The sequence below is a fragment of the Amphibalanus amphitrite genome, unplaced genomic scaffold, assembly GCF_019059575.1.
Source record: "Amphibalanus amphitrite isolate SeventyFive unplaced genomic scaffold, NRLGWU_Aamphi_draft 000304F_arrow, whole genome shotgun sequence".
NCBI classification, from domain to species: Eukaryota; Metazoa; Arthropoda; class Thecostraca; order Balanomorpha; family Balanidae; genus Amphibalanus; species Amphibalanus amphitrite.
This window is the reverse complement of record NW_024881799.1, coordinates 529,197-551,357: the sequence shown is the minus strand read 5'-3', so window position 1 is coordinate 551,357 and position 22,161 is coordinate 529,197. Positions and strand designations below refer to the sequence as shown.

Sequence of the window (22,161 nt, the reverse complement as noted above, 5' to 3'; positions counted from 1 at the left end):
AACAACATCAAGTTACAAGTAGGTAAATACCAGTCAATGCATTACGATGTTTCATCTACCAGGCTTCTGTATCAAATGGGTAATCAAATTTCAATCAAACAGACAGACATACAGAAATCAAATTTCTGTATCAGATCGACATCTTGCACTGTATGCTGTCTTCCTCAGTCCGCCTGCACCCTCCTGAACCACTCGCTGACCCAACAGGGCTCGCCAGCCACCCGCAGCGGCTACCCTCGACCCCCTCCCACGTCCCCCCCCCTCTCACGCGGAGCCACACCTCAGCCCCCTCCCACAACGTCCCCCCCCGCGCGGACCCCTCGGCCGGGGTGACCACCCCCGGGAAGGCTCCACAATCCGTCGGAGGCGTATCCCGCACCGCGACCACCGCCCCCGTACCGCCCCGGTCAAGTGTTTTGGTCATGGCGCCCGGCCGCTATCTAACCCCGCCGCCGGCGAGACAGGAGCGCTGGCTATGGCGGACGGCTACCGAGCGGGTCAGCCAGGGTGACCGACAGGGGCGCCCGGCGGCCGGCTGTCGCCGTCTGGACGGCAGGGGCGCCGCGACGCCCGCCGAGGAGCCCCCGGACGGTCCCAACACTGCCCCGAGGCGCCAGCCGGCCAGCCGGCCACGCGGAGCCGCGCCGCTAGCCCAGACGGCGGCGGCGGCGGCAGAGCACTTGGCAAAGGGCCCTCGGACGCGTGGCGGCCCGACCGCCTTGTCTACAAACTCCCCTCCCCGTTATCCCCCCCCCCCGGCAGCGCCATTTTGCCCCCGCAGAGAGGGGATGCCAAACAGCGCACCCATCACATCCCATATCACGCATGGCACCCGAGCGACAAGCCGCTTCGCGACGCCGCCTAAAATCGGCGGCGGAAGAGAGGACACATGACCCTGACTGAGACATGACGTCACCAAAACCGACATGACGTCACCGAAACGCCGCCGCCCCAGTCCAGTGCGGGAGCACCAGCCCGTAGCCCCGCAGTGTTGTAGGCTATACCGATACCGGCAAACGGAACAACGCAAGGTCACCCTACAACTGGGCCAGTGGATACCGTAATTTGACAAAAAAAGAAAGAAAAAACAAAAACAAAACTGCACAGGATCCAGTACAATCGGAGCAGCACGGAGCAGCACACCAAAGGGGCGATAGTGGTAGCGTTAGTATGTCGTGGTCGAGAGTCATGGTCATGGGGTTTGTCCCAACTCCCAAGGTTACATGGTACGCAGTAGAGCGAGGCTGCTCCGCCTCAACCGAGCGGATACTGCGACATTGCAGGACGACAAAGAGCCTAGTCAACGGTTTGGATGTGCCACAGGGGTCATGGACTATGACTAGGGAATGACTAACAGTAAACACGTAGAAAAGCCGCGGGGTAAACGCGGAAAGATGGACGAACTGGCTGACAAGTGTGCTAGCCACTAACAAGCGCAACAGCAAGTCTGCGTGTTGTATGAAAGTTAGAAACGCTATCTCTATGATAGAAACCAGAAAAAAATCATAGAGTGCTCAAGATAACTTAATGGCCCTGCCTAAATGGTAAGATTTCATTCTGAGTGCTGGCAATAAGTGTTTGGGCCCTCCCAGCACGCCACAACCTCTTCTTCAAAGCTGTTCAGCCGCTCGTGATTCGTCAGCTTACGCCGACTCAACCACTACCCTTCTTCCTGAGGCGTGGTTATAGACTAACTAATTCCCCTCCTTCCTGAGATCGCGGTCTTTCTCACACCTTGGGCATTCGTATCTATCAGAATTAATCCTTCTCAGCATCAGCATTCACAACCATTCAACTGTACACCGAATATAGTGACAAAGCACATCGCGGGCACGAGTCATCGAGTAGGGCGATCGTACGCGGCTATCTTACCGAGTCACAAAAACGAGTCGATTGTAAGAATCACCCGTACGACTCACCGCTACACGGGCGCTCCCTCCCGCACCCACCCACCGCAGGCCCATCACCCAATTCGGCGGACCGTCTCTCTAATCGGGCCAGCCCACCTTCACTAAGTGACGTCACAGGTCGGTGACGTCATCTACACATGACGTCAAAGTCGGCAAACAACGCCCATCACCCGGCACGCGAGGCCCGGTTTGGTCCGGTGCAGACGGCACGCGGGCAGGGCCGGTGAAGCCACGTTGCACCATCGGCACAGGTGTGCTTTGAGCATAACAGGGCGGGGCTGCGGTCGAGGAAATTGTACCACGGGCCTGCCAAAACCGTGTTTGCTGAGCTCTTGTCTCTGGTTTGTTTTGTGCCGTCGCTAGGTGCCCCGGAGCAATGGAATGAATGCTGGCAACCAGCAACGATTGAGGACGCAGCCACTTGAAAGTTCGCTAGACTATTGCGAGACTTCGATTGGTCCGATATTTGCTTCTTTGATACGACAATCCACCAGTGCTTCTCGCTGGGTTTAACATTCTACATAGGAACAAAGTCCACCTATGCACCCCACCCCACTGCCTCCCGTAGAGATCCGCCCCCCTCATAGCAGTTCAAGGCGTGAGCATCCGGTCCGTGACGTCAGTGAATTCCCTGCTTCCTCTGTCTCCGGGTCGGCTCCGGGCCGACTAGCCACTACCCCGCCTATCTCCGGGTGCAACAGCCCCGGAGGGGGCGGGGGCGGGGGGCGCCGACCCGGCCGGGGCGGTGCCCGCCGCCACGCCGCGTGCTTGGCCAGCAGTCGATACAGCCCGCTCCGACGAGGGGTTACGCCGGTTTACGGCGGAGAGAGAGAGGTGGGTGGAGAGGAGAGAGGCCCGGAGTGCAGGCGAAGCCGGAGAATGGAGGCCTGGACGGGCGCGGTTAGCACCAGCTACAACAGCGAGCAGTACAGGGGGAAGTAGTTAGAAGACCGAATATGTTATAAAGAACGTCATCAACAGTCGGCGCCGTTCTTTTATAACTCCACGAATTCAATTGTTGCAAGAGGTTTATCCACAAACCTGGGAAGTGTTCCCCAATCGGAATACAGCATGCACCCGATGATCAAAGCAATATGTTGGCTAAAGTGCATTCAGAAGAGGAAAATAAAGCATAAAAACATATGCAGCGCAGACCTCGTTAATAAAAAACGCACACAAAAAAGCGTCCACGCGAGTAAAGCTAGACAAACCCTGAGCGATCCGTTGGCAAACAGCAAGACAATATTCCGAATTCCGCTAGGCCAATTAACACCTGCATCAAGGAGGAAAACTGGAAATTCCTAAGCCACTGAGGAGCGACATTTATAACTGGCTCAAACTCCAGAATCTGACTGGTCTTACCGCTGAAAATCCCACACTACAAGCGGTTAGAGGTCGTCGTTTGCTCGAGCAAGACTCATCGCTGTTGTCACTGCTTCACTGTGTTCAAACCGGACCCGTTCCCACGCCGGAGAGAGAGAATGAGAGAGAGAGAATGAGAGGAGGAGGAGGAGGAGGAGGAGGAGGAGGAGGAGGAGGAGGAGGAGGAGGAGGAGGAGGAGGAGGAGGAGGAGGAGGAGGAGGAGGAGGAGGAGGAGGAGGAGGAGGAGGAGGAGGAGGAGGAGGAGGAGGAGGAGGAGGAGGAGGAGGAGGAGGAGGAGGAGGAGGAGGAGGAGGAGGAGGAGGAGGAGGAGGAGGAGGAGGAGGAGGAGAGGAGAGGAGAGGAGAGGAGAGGAGAGGAGAGGAGAGGAGAGGAGAGGAGAGGAGAGGAGAGGAGAGGAGAGGAGAGGAGAGGAGAGGAGAGGAGAGGAGAGGAGAGGAGAGGAGAGGAGAGGAGAGGAGAGGAGAGGAGAGGAGAGGAGAGGAGAGGAGAGGAGAGGAGAGGAGAGGAGAGGAGAGGAGAGGAGAGGAGAGGAGAGGAGAGGAGAGGAGAGGAGAGGAGAGGAGAGGAGAGGAGAGGAGAGGAGAGGAGAGGAGAGGAGAGGAGAGGAGAGGAGAGGAGAGGAGAGGAGAGGAGAGGAGAAGAGAGGAGAGGAGAGGAGAGGAGAGGAGAGGAGAGGAGAGGAGAGGAGAGAGGGATAGAGAGAGAGAGAGAGAGAGGGAGAGGGAGAAAGAGAGAAAGAAAGAGAGAGAGAGAGAGAGAGAGGGAGAGAGCTAAAAAAGAAAAAGAGATACATAAAACAGACAGAGGAAGGAGGGATGGGAGAGAAATATTGCGAGCAGACACGAGCGGGATATTGGACTATGGACACCACAGCCTATTGAAGGTAATATTGCCAAGCTCCATGAAGTCCCCGGCCCAATCGGGTACCAATCGCCTGTTCCTCTGATGCAAATATGGAGGCAATGGTTACGCCAGTGTGATGAAACAGCAGGGGGGTGGAGGGTGATGTCAGTGACAAACTAACCATGATCAGCAACAGCAGTTGCCAGAGCTGCTACTTCGGCGGCGGCGGCACGTATCAGAGGTAGCAATGGATGTGGCAATCTGCCCCTTTGACCCTCCGTGGCCTCTCTCTCTCTCTTTCTCCTCTGTCCTATCAGTCGGCAGTACAGATTGAACACATAACTTCGACCACCGCGGATACAGCAGGCCGACTCAACTTTGACTCAACTGGAGATTGGATGGACATTGGACACGTGACTTTGCCATTCCCCCATCTTCACTCCGCTCCCTTCCCCTCGAACATCACCGTACCGTTAATCCTCCATCCCTGCAATGTTTTTCCACCATTTCACCACTCTCTTTCCAACATTTCTGCACCGTATTTGCAAGCCGTCCCGCCCCGTCCCGACCGATCGGTCGATTAGCTGGTTAGCAGCGGACCCCAGGTCACCGACATTTGGTGTAGCACCCGACTCTGCTCGGCAACAGACCGGTGCACGCATATAAATGAAAACACACGCAACCGAGCTAATACACTGCCGTATTGCATAATGTCTGGGCATGACGCACGCGATACAGGAGGGAGGGATGGAGAATTGTGCAAACTTCTGGACTATTTTTCATTATTTGTATACCGGCGAACTGTTGGAATTTTAGAAGCCTGTAGCAACAAGCAGTAAGCACTGCAGAAATGTGTGATATCGGATAATTCAGCGCCATATTAGCAGGGGCGCGGGAACTACTTTCCGACTGGGGGGGCACACCATAATAGAGATTAACCTAGGGTACCCCCAAATCTAGTTTTCTCACCGGTTTTAGGCCACTTATTTTTCACCCCTCGGCTTTTTCAACAACAAAAAAAGCAAACATTTGCAAAAAAGTGTGATATTCCGTCTCAAAGCTGTGGGGGCACCGCCCCCACGGCCCCAGAGTTGGGGGGGCAAGCTGCCCCCACTGCCCCCCCGGCTCCCGCGCCTATGCATATTAGAGAAAGAAGGCGACGCACAATGAATACTAAAGACAAACGCTGATCGGACTTGCTAACAAAATCCACGTACAATGTATCAGCAGGTTTTGTGCCATCTCTGTGCTCATCTCTCATCTCTCAAACTAACACATTTCACCCCCCCCCCCCCACTAAAAACGTCAGCAAATGAGCCAGTCACTTTCAATAAGCCTCATGGTGGAGAGATGTAGAACGATTACAACCTTCATCCTCCACAGACGGAAGAGGAGACCACACCGGAAGGAAATGGCCAAACACGCAGTCAGGAAGGCCCAATGCGATGTTTGATAGTCAAATAATGCTTCTAAACAAGCTCACGACGGAATACTAAACACGAAAGCGGTGCAGTAGCGGAGCTTCAACGAGAGCGAAAATAAAACTTTCCAGGGTGGACATTTTATCTAACGAAGTGGTGTTGTAACGACGGTAGGGTTTCACGGTGGTGAGACCTGCAATATGTTGGACATCTCACGGTACTTAGCTTTTCACGAATACCGAACATAGCAATGTTAAAAGCCTTTCAGTGAGCAGCGTAGCCTAAAGGAAACATTACTGAACATTTTGTCTCAGGACATTTTGTCTCGGGATATCAACTCAGGGTGTGCAGTGCTTTGGTAGCAGTTTTCGACCCACAACCAATAAATATGTGCTCGATTTCACTGAATTTTAATTTCATGTATCGGTTTGCCAACGTCGATTCATGACCTGAATAATCATAATCCACACAGGATAAATCTTGCGAACAACAAGTAACCTGCAATGAATGTTCCTAGACAGGGGTGCGGAGTCGATGGACTTTAGGTGACACCGACAACGACTCAGACTCGGGATGCGGAGTCGAAGGATTTTAGTCGACACCGACTACGACTTAGACTCAGAGGCCCCGACTCCAACTCCACAGCCCTAGTTCTAGCTGGTATGCCAATGTTATGTACCCGTATTATACATCACTCCAAGCAATAACTAAGGTCCGCGCCACACCGCACCTCGAACGGTTCCCTGAGTGGAGCATCCCCGTTGATTACGAAAACATCCGCGATTCTTGCCGAGTTCGATGGGGACAATCGTTCGCCACATTCCAGCACAAATGATTCCGCATTCCGATTGGAGGCAATCGCCACTGAGTCGGTTCCAAACTTAGAGACAAATGAACTTTGCGATGAACACAGCGATAGAACAACGATTCCATTCTGATTCCATTAGGTTGTAGAACGACGGAGCGTTTATGCTCAGACGGAACGAACTCTTCATCTGCTTCATCCAATCAAAATGTGTCATACAGAGCCACACAACAATTTAACTCCGATACCCACACTACAAGCACAAACAATTATCATCGCATCCGTTTACAACTTCACAAAATTCAACAAACACAATGAGCCCATTAATGAAGGACACCGCAGTTGACATTACATAACTCCTTTCCTGGAAATGATGCAAAGAGCTGTTTGAAAACACGCCGTAACCCGCTAGCCATGACTCACGCCAGGTACTACGTGCAATGACCAAGACGTCATCATCTAGACACGGTGACGTCACGGAATCCCACGGCGCAGCCCGGCGCCGGGTCATCGGGCTGCCTGGAGCCGAGAGCTCGATACCAAGAGACGCCATGGAAGTCGTTGAGAGCCAGGATACCATGGATGGTTCAAGTTCAGGCTGGGTTTGACTCACAAGGAATAAAAGATCGGAAAAAAATTGGCATACCTAGACCCTAAATCATTAATTCAAACATGATTGCAACACTGGATGAGTGACACATGTCAACAGCTGAGGGACATACCACCCAGCCTTAAACAAAAAAAAAAAAACTTTTTGAGCATGTTGAGCGTATGCTGATATATAAAAAGTTTGATGACATGAAGACTGGGGACACTTTTAGGAAATTCAAAAGCAGAGCAGTGAACAAAAATGCATTGTTAAAAAATATTTTGATGCCAGCAGGTAACTCCGATAAATATTTGGGTACTACTGTACGCATCCAATTTTGTGCATGAACATCAGTCTCAAACAATCCTATTCAAAACATAAAAAGCATGAATGAATTTCAGATTCCCTTAATCCCAATAAAAAAAAACAAAAACAAAAAGGAAACAGCTAGACTCTCAAAAACTCATTGCTGTAAAAAGATGTGTGTGCACAGCCATGCTGGCTAAAATGTGTCCAGCATCTCTAAATTTTGGAGGAATCTAAGAGGTTGATACTGAGCTGATATTTACATGACAAGTATGCTTCATCAGTTGCCTGTCTGTCATTTTGATGTTGGTGATTTCAATGCTAACTACAGCTAAAATGAACAATAAACTAGGATAACACAACATTGGACGAATTTGCTCAACATAGATTCATATCAGAGTTGAGACTTCAGAGCAGGAGTTGGGGACTGGTGAAGCAACATAGGTAACTCCTATACACAGCATGCATTTTAAGCTGACACATTTAGCTGGCCTTACCTGATGGTGGCAGTCGGGGAAGGCAGAGGACTGGCAAAGTTGTTGGGCTCGATCTCTGGGATGTTAATCCGCAGAGGGTTGAAAGGCTGGCTTTCAGGCTCATCCTCCACCAATGAGGAGAATGTCAGCCGCAGGCTGGTGCTGGGAAACCGGATCACGCACCTGCAACAGAGGCTCAATAAATACACTAATACCACATCCAGCAGGTAGGCATACTGCATCAGGAGTTATGCTCATTATAAATCATCAAGTGTGCTAAATATCAGCCTTTTTGAAGATTTTTTACATGATGAGCATTAATCATTATAATAAGTTGTTGATTGAATAGTGAATACAAGCACAAAAATGCAAATGTGATGACAACTTTGAACTTCAAGTCATGGCTCTATACCTATTCAATATTTCCCTTCAGCCTCAAATTTATGTGAGCATGAAGTGCATAAGTCCCTTGGAACCCAAAATATATTTGTCCACTGCATTAAAAGCATGAACGCCCAGGAAGATCATGCTTGCAGCATGAATGTGTGCATCACAGAGCCATGCATTCTGATACAATTTGGGAGAGGTTAGGGAACATCATATTTTTGTGAGAACATCAGGGCATTGCAAAAATACTTTTTATTACAATCCATACAATAAGCTGCGATAATCAGCCATTTAAATCACCTAAATCAATCTCTAAGTGGGTCAATAACAGTGCCACAATTGCCCTAGTGCGCCATAATCGAAACGGCGTGGTTTGTTTACAAACTTACCGACTCGGCAGTCGCAAAGGAGGGGCCGATTTTCGCTGAAATCCGCCATCCACGAATATTCCGTTCTTGCCATTGCACTTCAAATAGAAAAAGGGGTTCTCAAAAGTTATTTCAAGATGAACACGTGAGATAAAACTCGAATGACCCATGTCAACATCCACCTCTCCTCGGGTGCTGTTGCGGCCGATGGTCACCCTGTTCCGCCGGACCCAATACTCCGATTCTCGCCATTCTAGCTTCGCAATGGCTGGCTCTTGTTCGTTGTTGTCCCACCGCATTCTTGCCGGACTTGCAGGAGCACTTCTCAACGCTAAAAGAGCCCACGCATCACTATCAGTGGGCTCAGCAAGAGCAGCCATCTCTCCGCGATCACAACACAACACGTGAAGGAAGTCGGCGTTGACTCATGCGCAGTTACTGATATTTTCTGTTCACCAAAGGGTAGCATAAAACGTGAGAAAATGACGTCATAATATGTTTTTTTTGGCAAAAGTAGCAGAACTACGCCTTTTTTAAAAATAACCATAGCCTAAAACAATCCAAATTATTAAATATGACAATTTATAGGCCTTTTGATCATTTTTACTTGGATAAACAAAACAATTGGGAGGCGAACTGTTTTGATAAGTGAATTTACTGTTACAGTGTTTATTTCAAGTTCATGCCGATATTTACCAACAAACCTTATCATTTCTTATATGTTCGTCTTCCTCACGCTTAAAAAATGAGCAATATTAGGGCTAGAAATCTTTTTGACACAATTATGGTATTTTTACGTCATATGTAGTTCAACGGAAATGATCGTATGTTCGTGAGTATATGGTCATCGAATTTCCCAGAATGTATGTAAACAAATGAGAGGTAAAAAGAGGCGACAAATTAGAAGAAAAAGAGTAATGCAATTAGCGCCGGAGTAAATGTTTCTTTTTATCCCATTATGCAAGATTCTTCCAACATTATGAACCCACAGAACCATCGTGGTGACAACGACCATGGTAACTGGTGCCTGAGTGTGCCGTACGAATGGTAAACATTCCGTTATTTGTAGGCATGTCCTCCTAGATCCTAAGTATAGAGCCCGGTTAATCGGCTCTTAACTCTTCAAGAACCCCGACGTGGCGCTCGAGCCATTTTCTACCTGAAAAAGGTTAGGTGCTCGGCTACTTCCACAACGTCAACTTCCCCCGGTGGCCGAAAAGGTTGACATCGGCACGGTCTTGGGCACGGTGGGGAACCAGAAGAACTGCACTGCCGAGCCATCTAGCGGCGGTTTTTAAACTACCCGACAGATGTCGCAACAGATAGATACCACCAGTGACTGCTCTGTAATCGGGGATATTTTCGTCGGGTTGTGAGGGCAAAATCAAGCGTGATGCGTGTTGTGAGTGGCGGGCTGGAGAACCAGAACGCATGGAAGGTCAGTCCGTTGTATGATTGCTTCCAGCGGGAAAGGCGTGCCCGCCGGGTGAAAGGCAGCGGCTGGCCGGCACCTGGGACTCGCGGGCCCACCTCTCGAGGCATTTGCCGGTGAGGTGTCGTCGGGGCAACACCTTTCGGTAAGCGATCTTTTCCCTCCTAAATTAACGCCGCAGCGCCCAGGCGCTGCGGAAGTCCCTGACATATGTCCTGGATTTTATTTGGCTCTCGTCCCGCCACAAATAATTGGTGGGCACTGGGCACAACCGTTTTCCTACATTCAGTACCGTCCCGGCTGAATTAGGTATATTACATCGGCGCGGCAATGCAATGTAGCGTATTACATAAAAGCGTAAAATTTTTAGTACCTAGGTCCTAGGTACCTTTTCTCCATCAAGTTGACATCTTCTGGAGTAAGAAACTGGACCCAACTACCTTGATGATAACGTGGGGTCGATTTTGCTGGACCTTGCACAGGAAATTTCGACGTCCATATATAGACATCGGGGCATCACCGACGGGGGTGATCACTACCCCGGTGTTGGTCACTCATCACTCCCCTCCGCGCTTTTTGAATCCGGGAGTGTCGACTCCCGCACTTTTTGCTATGTAGATTTTTTATGTAATTATGCCTGCACAATTAAGGTCAGCGGCATTAACAAATACATACATTGTCAGATTCAGAATGCCTCAAAAGCTCTTTTTCAGGATGAGAGCGGACAACACGAACATTAAAATTTTTTAAATATAGGTATCCGCGTTGGCCCTTTTTTGCTCCTTGAAGATATGAACTCGTCTAACCCTCGCTGAACCTATCGGTTTTCTAATTTCACGGCCGAGGGTGGGGGTTGGTACTTACATAGGGATTCGCTTAGCCCGGCCGGGCCCTGGGGGTGATTCCAACCACCGTAGCCCGGGGGACAATATTTACCCCCCCCCCCCCCGGCTAACTCCGTAAATATAGGACCTATGGAAACAAAAATGTTATCAAACGAAAGGTCAGGGTCAAGGTCAAAGGGAAAATACAGCAATGCGTAGTGAACTCAAGCGAAGTGTTCCAGAGGACGGCAGGATGCATGCAATGAGTTGCAACAGCCAACAGGCGCGAAACGACAGAGGAGCATCTTAGGAATCCAATGATGAGCTTCAACTTCGAGGTCAAGGTCAAGGTCACGATCAAATTAACATTGTGGTTAATTTTACGATAAAAGGCAGCCCCAAGGTCAAAGCCATGCAAGAGTGTCCTTGCTAGAGGCTATTTTACTTATTCAAGTCAGCCATAATGACTCAGCGATTTTTGCTATCCTGACGCTCTAAATGGATGCGTAGAGCAAAATAGATGCCAGATTCGTGATCAGCGGCTACGAACTCACCATAACCTTCGCCCCAGTGGGGGGGGGCATATGTTACCACCCTGTCGCGTTTTTTGCGTGTGAATAAAAAACCGCGGCGCGTAGCGCCGCGCCGCTTGGGGTAGCTTTTGGTACATCAATTTTGGACAATGTGTGAAATTTTTGACCCCAGGTCATGTCAGGTCAGGTCACCAGGTCACGTTAACTGACCAAGCCTAAAAAAAAGTTTGCAATCATGTCCAGCCTGCAGTGTTTGTCAGAAAGGTTTGAAACTTGGTGGATTGCATGCTGTTATGGTCGCCTACAATTTGTATATCTCGGATTTTTTATATCCGTGACCTAAGGTCAGGTCAGTGGCGTGACCTTTCCATTACAAGTCAATGGAGAAAAATGAGAATGCCTCTAGATCCTTGTGTACGCATCGGAACAGTCCAAATATTTCAGAATCACAATGATTTAGTCCACTCGTGATGACCTAGGTGTCATTTTTGCTGATAGCCTCTAGACAGGTCATCCGAGGTCACTTGAGGCTACAAACAGTTTTTTGCCAATAACTCGCGATTGGAAAGAGATAGAACGCTGGGGTTGGTCTCATTGTGTTTGTCGTGTTGAGACGCATCGACTGATATGCAACATGACCTTTTCCGGTAAGGTCATGACCTTGACCTGAGGTCAAATTTTCAAGTTGACCTTTCAAGGTCAAATTATAGTTCATTCGACGCGTCTCGGCGAGGGGAACATGATTCTGGCAATAGAAATGTCGTGGCTTTTTGTAGTCGAAAGTTATTGTCGAAAAACACTTTTCGTAAAAACAGCTATTTTTGGAGTTTTTGCCCTCTGGAGGCTAAACCGTTGACCTGAGGTCAATATTGATAATGACCTTTTCAAAAGAAGAGTTCAAAAGCTATCGATTGCATTTCCATGCGTTTTTCTAGCTACCATAGTTCCTGAGATAGCGGCTTGTTTTCTGAAAAATATCATGACAATTGGCAAATCTTGACCTTTGATGACCTGTGGTGACCCCAATATTGCTCTAAGGTGAAAAATGACTGATATACTTTCAAACATACGCATTGAGAGCTATCGACTGCTTTTTACCGCGTCTTTCTAGCCCTCTTAGTTTTTGAGTTAGAGGTGGGTGGTAACATATGCCCCCCCCCCTCACTAGGGCGAAGTTGGCTGAGACCGCCACTGGGGCGCGGGATAAAAGACCTTTCATGTGTAAAGGTCAACCAACGTTCATTCGAGGTCACAAGAGGTCAACATAAAAGTTGACCTTTTCTTAACAAATATATGTCATTCGACGCCTCTTGCTTGACAATACGAATGTGTTGGTACCACTGACTTAGCTCTAGGACCATTTTCGTCGAAGTTATTCGCGAAACAAAAAAAACTGAAATCTCAGCTCGGAGTCATTGACTTGACCTTTGACCTCAGGTCACCAAACATACTTTTTTACGAAAGTTATATGCTACACAATCGTGCTCCAAATTTACCTTTATCTCTACAACTCTATTTTTGGCAGCTGTTTGAAGTTCACGTCTGTGACGTGAGTCGAAATTTGCCGTGCAGAGGTCTAGGAAACAAGGAAAACCAACCCTGCGACGTCATTAATGGGCTGGGTCAATTGTTTTGCTTCATTAGATGTGAAGTTGATGGGGGAAAAGGTACTGAAAGTTTGGCTCTTCTATCCCTAAGCGCTCGGGAGCTGTCGCAAATATTCGTCAGGGGGGAGGAGTAAATGCTCTCCCCCCTCGGGCCCGCGAGCCCCTCAGGTCATGAAGTTAGTCGAATGAGGTCATATCGCATATCATTTGATTCGGCAGGTCTTCCGGAGTCCATTGGTGGCTTTGCCGACTCGCTGGCTCAATTTGATCGAGAGCTATTGACGAAAAACTCATATGAACTCACATCATAAATGACGTCACGCAAGGTCAACCATGCAAAAGTGAAAAATCGGACCTTGCAATGTGTGTATGCAGTATGAAATCACGATTTTATGTGCTTTAGGTAGTTAAAGGTAGTGTGCCACCTTCCAATGATTTCCCATTTTATTTTTCCTAGGATAAGAAGCTTCTGTTTTTACCTAATATCGTAAAAGAAATCAAAAATGGGCCTAAAATAGTGCTTTTTTCGCCTAAAAGTTTATCGGTTTTTCGATATGTATAACAACTGTAGTGGGCTGACCTGCAAACAGGCGTCGGCAACAATCGCGAATGTGGCGCACATGTGACAATAAGCAAAGGTCATTATAGAGTTACGACGTACGGGAATGAGTTATCAGCTGTCTAATCGTAGACAACACAATGTCGAATTTAAACTGTAAGCCTGTATTGGTATTGTTTCTTTAATTTGGCTGTCGTACATTAATTTATGGTTTGAAATATGATTTTATGTAAAATAATTGATATAAAACAGCCGTCTCTTAAATTATGACCCCATTTCACCACACGAAAGTGGCAGAAATGACAATGATCAGCTGACGCATTTTTCTTGGCCGAAGTCAGAGCGCGCGGCCCGACGCACCACCAGATCAGATTTTCAGATTTTTCAGATCAGATTTTTCTCGGGGTGTTGGCTTTGCAACGCCACCCCATCCGTATTATCTTCGTCTGATATTTTATCGATTCTTGTGATCTTCCTCTTTGGCGTTCATTTGTTATTTCTACATCTCCATAATTGATATAAGTTGTTTTTCTTTTCCTCCATTGACTGGTGGCAGTCATTTTCAAAAAGGAAGTCTTCTAGTACTTTATCATAGTCCTCGATATATGGTTGTTGGAGTGCCGTGATGGAGTTCCTAGCATCTTTCAGTGCGGGACAGAAGAGCACGAAGTGTTGGATATTTTCTGTTTCCGCCCCGCACAGCTCACAAGCGGTACTTTCATGACTGTGCCTTTTTCTATCATGCAATGGTAACGTATTCGTGCGAGCCCTGAATAGTATACTGGATGCTGGTGTATTGTCGTATATTGTTTCTTCCTTAATTTCTTTCTTTCGGCGTTTGTACATTGATATACTCGTTTTATTGTTCATTTCAGAGAGCCACTGCTGACTGTCCCAAACTCTTAGCTTGTTCTTTACTGCACATTTCTTCATGTTTCTTAGCTCGGGAATTTGGAGTTGCACCATTGCCAGGTATTCAGCTGTAGTCTTTGCCCATTTTGTCCTTTTTTCTTCCAGCTGAATCCGGATGACTTCTTTTAAGAGTTCATTTGTCCCTTGCATTGTGCTTCTTATGTATTGCAGGTGGCCCTCCATGATCCTCGTTTTCATCTGAGATGCCCCCACGTCTCCGCGTAGAGTACAAGTTGGTGCATACCTCGGAGCTCCCAGTATTTGTCTATAAACGGAGTTTTCATAGATTTGTAGTTGCCTTGTTTCCTTGTCGCTTAGTGATATGATGTTGGAGCCATAGAGTATTGATGGGAGCGCTAGACTTTTCCAAAAACATTTTCCAATCATTAGCTTGTTGCAGCTTTTACCGATCATGCCCATCGTCATATTAGACATTTTCTGAGCTTTTCGGATCATTGCCTTTTTATGCTCTTTAAACATGTTTTTCTTGTTGTTAATGGTTACTCCTAAGTATTTTATGTCGTTGACGACCGGTATTCCTTCGATCTCATTAGGTTGTTCTTTGCTGTTGTAGATGACTACGGCACTTTTTTCTCTTTGTTAATCGCCAAGCCAAAACTTTCGCTGGACTTCGCTAGTGCCTTCAACATGACCTTCGTGTCTTCCATAGATTGACTAATTATCAAACCATCATCTGCGAAGAATAATAACGGTATGTGTACGTGTTCGTTTCGGAACCCTTTTTCTGTCGCTGAAACACTCTTCATAATTAGGTATGTGACAATCTTGAAATAGCTCGTGCTTCCGGTACAACCTTGTTTTATCCCACTAGTTACTTCTATTTAAGTGAGACTGAAGAGTCATGTCTTAATAGTTAATACCCAGGTAAATGCTTATTTGAAATTGTTTAACGGACTTTCACTGGGTAGTGGGTAAAAGTTATTATTGGTCCCGGTACTCCGACTTGTATTGAAAAGTCTTCGATGGGGCACACATAGGTTTAAAACAGACAAAAATCAGGTAGCCATTTTTGGCAACACATCAGTATTTCTAAATATCCAGCACGTGATGCACAACTTACCTATTCTCATATGTAAAACACAGCCAATAGGTACACTTCCTCTTCCAAAGAAAAACTACTGTTTCAGAGCACTGTCCCATATGGGGCTAAGCGAGAATTTACCCACGCCCTGGTTTAAAGACGGATTGCACACTCGAATTTCGATCGCTTCTCTAACCACACGGCGACCCCATGTCGGCTCCACAGCTGCAGTGCTGGCCTGTCCCGGGTCGAACTGCCGCCCACACTGTAGCCAGTGTTCGGCCAAGGGGGAACTGTCTTGCTGTACGTGGACGACACGTTTGTCGTGTGGCAGCATGGACAGCAAGCGCTGGAACAGTTTCACCACCACCTGAACAGTGCGTGTCCGACCATACAGTTCACACGAGAAGTCGAAAGTGACGGGAAGCTCCCGTTCCTGGACGTGGAGGTGGCCAGAGATGGGAGGAATTTGAAGACGTCTGTGTACAGGAAGCCTACCTCTTCAAACGTCTACATCCACCATGCCTCTCACCACGCGGACTCCATCAAAACGGGCGTCATCCGGTGCCTAACCCGGCGTGCTGAGGCAGTGTGCAGCGACGAGGAGGCGAAGCTGGCAGAAGTCGCTCATCTGCAGCAGGTGTTTGCAAGCAACGGCTACCCAGCGAGGTATATCAGACGTGCCATGAATCCTCCCGCCGATCCGAGACCGCGCAACGAACCGTCCAGCGATCAGCCCGACGAACAAGACCCTCCAGACGACCACAGGTCGAACTCGCAGCCGAATACCGATCAGTCCCAGCCGACCACCGAACGACAGCGACCCATGTATATCAGTGTTCCATACGTCAAGGGTACCAGCGAGAGAATAGGCCGGATTTTAGCGCCGCATAACATACGGATAGGACATAGCTCGAGGCCGACCCTGCGGGAGAGGTTGGTGAAGGCGAAGGATGCTGTCCCCAAAGAGCTAAGGAAAGGGGTGGTGTGGTTAGAGAAGCGATCGAAATTCGAGTGTGCAATCCGTCTTTAAACCAGGGCGTGGGTAAATTCTCGCTTAGCCCCATATGGGACAGTGCTCTGAAACAGTAGTTTTTCTTTGGAAGAGGAAGTGTACCTATTGGCTGTGTTTTACATATGAGAATAGGTAAGTTGTGCATCACGTGCTGGATATTTAGAAATATTGATGTGTTGCGAAAAATGGCTACCTGATTTTTGTCTGTTTTAAACCTATGTGTGCCCCATCGAAGACTTTTCAATACAAGTCGGAGTACCGGGACCAATAATAACTTTTACCCACTACCCAGTGAAAGTCCGTTAAACAATTTCAAATAAAAATTACTTTTTTTTCTTCTGTAATGTCCTCATTGAGCTTGATTTGTGTGACGTCTCCGGTATAGATTGAGGCAACTGAGTCAATCACCTTTGGATCGATCTTGTAGTATTTCAATGCTTGGATCATCTTCCCTCTTGCTACAGAGTCAAACGCTTTGCTGTAGTCCACCGCTACTACGAAAAGAGGTTTCTTCTTTCTGTAGCTCTCATCTACGCAGTAGTTTAGAAGGAATAGGTTGTCCTCCACCCGCCCTCCTCTCGTGAAGCCGGCTTGAGTCTCTAGTATCTCGTTGTTTTCTTCTAGATGATTTTCGATTTTTTCCTTGATGACGCTCATGCAAATCTTATAAGAAATATCGGTTAGTGCTATGGGACGTAAGTCTTTTGCTGTCGGCTTCGTCTTTTTCGGAACCATCTTAGTTTTTGAGGTTTTCCACGAGGATGGCTGCTTGTTTGTTGCTATTACATTATTGAGACATCGAGTGAGTGCACCACCACCGCACCACAAAGTATGAGCAGAAGCCGCGCCCAAAGCCCGGGCCCCGGTAACGTGAGGTAGCCGAGTCGGGGCAGCGTGCACTGACCCAAGCCGGGGCCGCGGCTTTGGGCGCGGTCTACCGCATCCCCGCGGGCAGCCCCGGGCTATCACATGACACCGGGAGGACGCGCGGCCCCGGCTTGGGTCAGCGCACGCTGCCCCGACTCGGCTACCTCACGTTACCGGGGTCCTGGCTTTGGGCGCGGTCTACCGCACCACCTAACAGGCGTGTTCGAAACCGCAGGAGATGATGATGAACGGCTTTATCGAAACTTGATTGGATGAGCCTATCGGTAATAGCGATTTTGGTGTGTGCATTTATTGTTCATAGTGGTGTGAAATGTGGTTGGGGTACGACCGACAACCCGTCGGGGCGAATTTCGCACTGGGGTACTCAAAATTTGAAGAATTTAAGACGTTTCCATGAGTTTTGAAGGTATGGATAAGTTCTAAAAATCCGGTTCTCCTTATCTGGGCCATTAACTCCATACGGTCCAGGAAAGCTGGCACACTACCTTTAAGGTTATTCCCGACGCCAAAATAACAGTTTTCATACTTCCCCTATTGACTTACCCCGCGTTCGATGTCTCTCGGACGGCGAAGATTCTACGCCGTCCGGCCAATCACGTTCCAGAACCGCAGCCGAGCCCCCGCTGACCTTGGACGGGATTGGCCGGACGACGTAGAATCTTCGTCGTCCGAGAGACATCGAACGCGGGGTTAATGTTGAGGTCACATGACCGACCTGACTTCATGTGACCTTTAGGAAAAATCCGAGATACATAAGATGTGAGACCTCTAGATGACAATAGGTCCCGTAAGTTTCATCTTCCTGTGAAAGCTTCTTGGACTTTGAGGGCGTTGCAAATTTGCGACATTTCAGGACCGTGCAGAGGTTCACATATCCCGCGCCCCGTACGTAGGGCTATCGGCGGACCCTATCACCCGTAAGGGGGGGGGGGCGTTTCGGCCCCCTTAAGATCTCCTTACCTTACCTTACCTTACCTTAGTTGGTCATCGGGTTATAAGGCCACTCGGCCTATGGGTCCCGCTCATATCGAGTGAAAGGCATAATCGGAGAGGCTATGGTCCTTAGTATCTCGGAAATTTACCGGCCGATTTTCAAAATTCAAACGGCGTTCGATAGCCCCACCGGGAAGCTACCTATTTCGACCAAAGTTCATTGACCTAGGTCAAACCGATGACGTCACAGGTCAGGTCAAAGGTCGGATTTTCACCGTTCACAGTCATTTCAAGATATGTGTTGTGAAATCGAGTAAATTGGTAAGTTATTGAAAACCATCGATGGTACATTGTTCGTCAAACATAGACTTTGCTATCTGAGGTCACTGATATCAGGTCAGGTCACAGAGGTCAGGTCACTGGGGGTCACATTATGAAAGTGTCGTGTGATACATGTTTTATGGTCCATTTTACATGACAAATGCGATTATGTGGGTTAGGCAGCCTTTGGGGCCAGCTTAGGTCACGTGTTGGTGAAGGTCAGGTCAAGGTCAGGTCAAATTAGGTCAAATTTCAAAGTTGATATTTTTGCATTAAATGGGTGTTGATTCGATGCAGCTCGTCACTGGGAGTCTAATGGTGGTGGTCTTTGTTTTGCCCTACGTGGTCTAGAATTGCCAAAAATTGAGTTTGAAAGTTTGACGTCATCATTTTTGAACATTTTTTTTTCGCTATAACTTGGCCAAAAAACGAGACAGGTACGATCTGAAATTTGGTATGTAGATAGAGGACGGTGGGTATTATCACATATATTCCGTTTTTTTCGAAACTCAAAAAACTTTTTGGATTTGTTGGCTTTTATATAAAAAATGTTTTTTTGTTTTTTGGGGGTATAAACTCAAAATTTCAAAAATCCGAGATAGCAGTTTTGTAGCCCTTTCAATTCTACACCTGCTATGTCTTGATCTTTTTTTTTTTGTATCTTCAAAGTTGTAGGTAGGCCTGACAGCTCTTCTCGCGAAGGTCTTTTTCGGTCGAAAATTACAGAACATGACGTCATTCTGACGTCATTTGTGGCCAACCTATCATAGCTTCTGGATTTTTTTTTGTCACAATGTGTAAAATGGATGCCCGGAGAGGTCCGGAAAGTTTGGTGGCGATATCTCCAGCCGTTTAGGAGATATCGATGAAAAAGGACAGGGGGGGGGGGGCACGGGGCGTGGGTTATGACGTCATAGGTCAGTGACCTGACCTGGCCTGAAAATGTGGTTGATGTCAAAAGACTAGGCTTGAATCAAAGGTCAGCTATGTCAAGTTTCAGCTCTCTATCTTCGGCATGTTCCGAGCTGTCGCGAAAAAAAAAAACTATGGGTGGCACCCCCTCCCCATCCCCCTAGGCCAGCGAAAGTTAACCCGCGCATGACTGGGGTATTTTCCATAACGCGAGTGGCTCGGGGGGTACCTAAACGATTTCTCGAATTTCATTGATCAAATTTTAACCTACAACTAGCATAGGATAAGGTGTGTACACACTACACACTTACCTACACTGCAAGTTTCACGCATCTGACTAAAAGTAACTTTTCAGGTAAGGGATGTAGGGAGAACAGAAATAAAGGGGATGGATTGCCACCCCTGAGGATCAGCACTCGCAGACGATTGGCGGGCAAATGTTTAATTTAAATAACACACGGGATGTGTCCACTAGCCACACGATCTAATTTATCACGATCTACAAAATGAAGGTATCACGATCTATAGAATGAAGGTATGTTTATTTTGGCATTGATCCGAAATGTGTGCCGTTGTAAATGAAGCGGTGTACCGTGCATTACTATGCATTTCAGACCCCATGAGACCCTGTTTTTCGGCGATAATTTCTTCAATTTTTGTCCAATTAGCTTGAAATTTTGGCAGACGATGTTTCAGCTCAAGCGCCAATTTTTGTCAATATGGTCTCTTAACAAAATATCAAAATTTAGAGCACTTGTCGTTGGCTCGTAATGTTAATCAGTTTTTGCACCCGGATAGAGGCTCGCTCGCTACCGCACCGGATTGGATAGGAGCGCTGGCCAATCACGTTACGCCGTGATCAACTTGACTCCGCCCACTGGCCGTGACCACGATGGGTCTATGCCGCTTCAGTCGGTGTCAGCACCACGGAGAGGTCGGAGCGGGACCACATACTGGAGACACGTGAAGCTGGCAAAGTTGTTTCGGGACGAAAGCCAAAAAATTATCCGTTAGAGGGCATTTGCTGTCCTCTTTTCCTTATTTTGGTATTTAAACGTCGAAGATCAGAATCAAGGTAGGATCTATTGGAACGGAACCGGCCGTAGAAGGAAAGATAGATGAACTCTTGGACTCTGAACATCTATTTAAGCCGGAGTTGCACCTATCTCATCGTCAGGTTGGGTCAGGTCACTACGCGATTACCTATAAGATCATGCGTAATCCTCTGCCTGACCCAAAAATATTGATATATTTGACAGCGTCAATAAATGTTTCTGAGGAAGGCGCAGAAAGCAACAAAGTTAGATGAAGAGTCTCGGACACGGTCGATTGCCTGGGGCATCGCTCCAGCGAGACGATCGTATTCGTGATTCGTCAAGGGCGGTGCGGGGCGCCGGGTGGGGCAGAAGCGTGATGTGTCGTGTGGTAGAATTGTCCTTTATCGTTGTGTGTGTTATATTATTAAGACATGCACAGAAAGAAGTAGGAATGTGGCAGGCGGACGTTGTGCACTTCACGAGAACGATCATCAAGAAACAAGTATCTTTTTGTAAAACTTATGTAACAGTAGGACGTAGGTATGTCCTCAATGGTGAGGTAACTATTTCTAGGCTTTTACTTTTCATGTTTGCATTTCAACACACAAGATCTGGGGGTAAAGTTAGTCCGGCGACCTCCGCAACCTAAGTCGATGATAAAATGGATTAGTCCTGAAGGTGTTCAATGCTTATGCTGCACTGGGATGATATAAATCGATCACGCCGGCATACATTCCTAATCAAATTTAATATATCAAACACATAAACTGCATCCTATTAATGGTGATTCTATTTTGCAATTTGGACGTAGTCTGACGCGATACATAATATTATCGCAAGCATTTGAAATCAACAGCGTCTTTTATGAGCGTTTTTTCACAAGCCCCGAATCTTGTGTGGAAATAGATATTTTTTTTGTGACTGAACAAGGTGTACGTACATTTGTGATAGATACAAAGTCGAGGGCTTCAGCTAGTGCGTTACTTATGCGCGCTTTTTAGCTCATTCGATGAAGTTACGGCTGCAACGACAACTGCACGGCAGCTACGTTCCATGCGAGCCGCCCCGGTGCAACAGCCCGCTCCACGCACTGCCTCGCCCGCTCCACGCAGCCGACTGACCGGCCAAGGTCACCGCCCCGTCCGCCGGGAGGGCGGAGCTTAATGATCACGTGTTTGTGACGTCACGCCTACGTACGGATAGCCTCTACTCCACTGACGGATTTACGGAGCCGATTTTAACATTACGAGGTAACGACAAGTGCTCTAAATTTTGGTATTTTGTTAAAAGACCATATTGACAAAAATTGGCGCTTGAGCTGAAACATCGTCTGCCAAAATTTCAAGCTAATTGGACAAAAATTGAAGAAATTATCGCCGAAAAGCAGGGTCTCATGGGGTCTGAAATGCATAGTAGTGCAGTATGGGCTATGACACCGCCCCTCAGGTCACAATATTCTCTCCAGTTTCGAGTCCAACTCGCATTCACCGCCCAGGCTACGGACAAGATCGGCACCATTCGCCGGCCCAGTTTTCTCAGCTCGTGCGAGTGAGACGCCAGGTCCAGCAACAGCAAGCTCCTCGTGCATTTGTCGACACGCGAGAGAGCTGCTCCCGTCCCGTTATCTTTAAGTAGTTTTCACGACATCCGCTGGGCG

General features: G+C 47.9%; 1 protein-coding gene across 2 annotated transcripts in view; it reads right to left on the bottom strand.

Moving 5' to 3' along the window:
- Positions 1-8,918, bottom strand: part of LOC122387964 (forkhead box protein K2-like) — a 34,661-nt gene extending 25,743 nt beyond the window's left edge. Inside the window, exons 1-2 of one of the 2 annotated variants that reach the window (XM_043378674.1) lie at positions 8,511-8,918; positions 7,756-7,917 (exon numbers count right to left, since the gene is read on the bottom strand). In XM_043378674.1, coding sequence (XP_043234609.1) covers positions 7,756-7,917; positions 8,511-8,869 — 521 coding nt within the window. In that variant the 5' untranslated portion in view covers positions 8,870-8,918. The remainder of the gene's footprint in view (positions 1-7,755; positions 7,918-8,510) is intronic. The other variant, XM_043378673.1, reaches the window with a different exon arrangement.
- Positions 8,919-22,161: the final 13,243 nt, after the last annotated feature.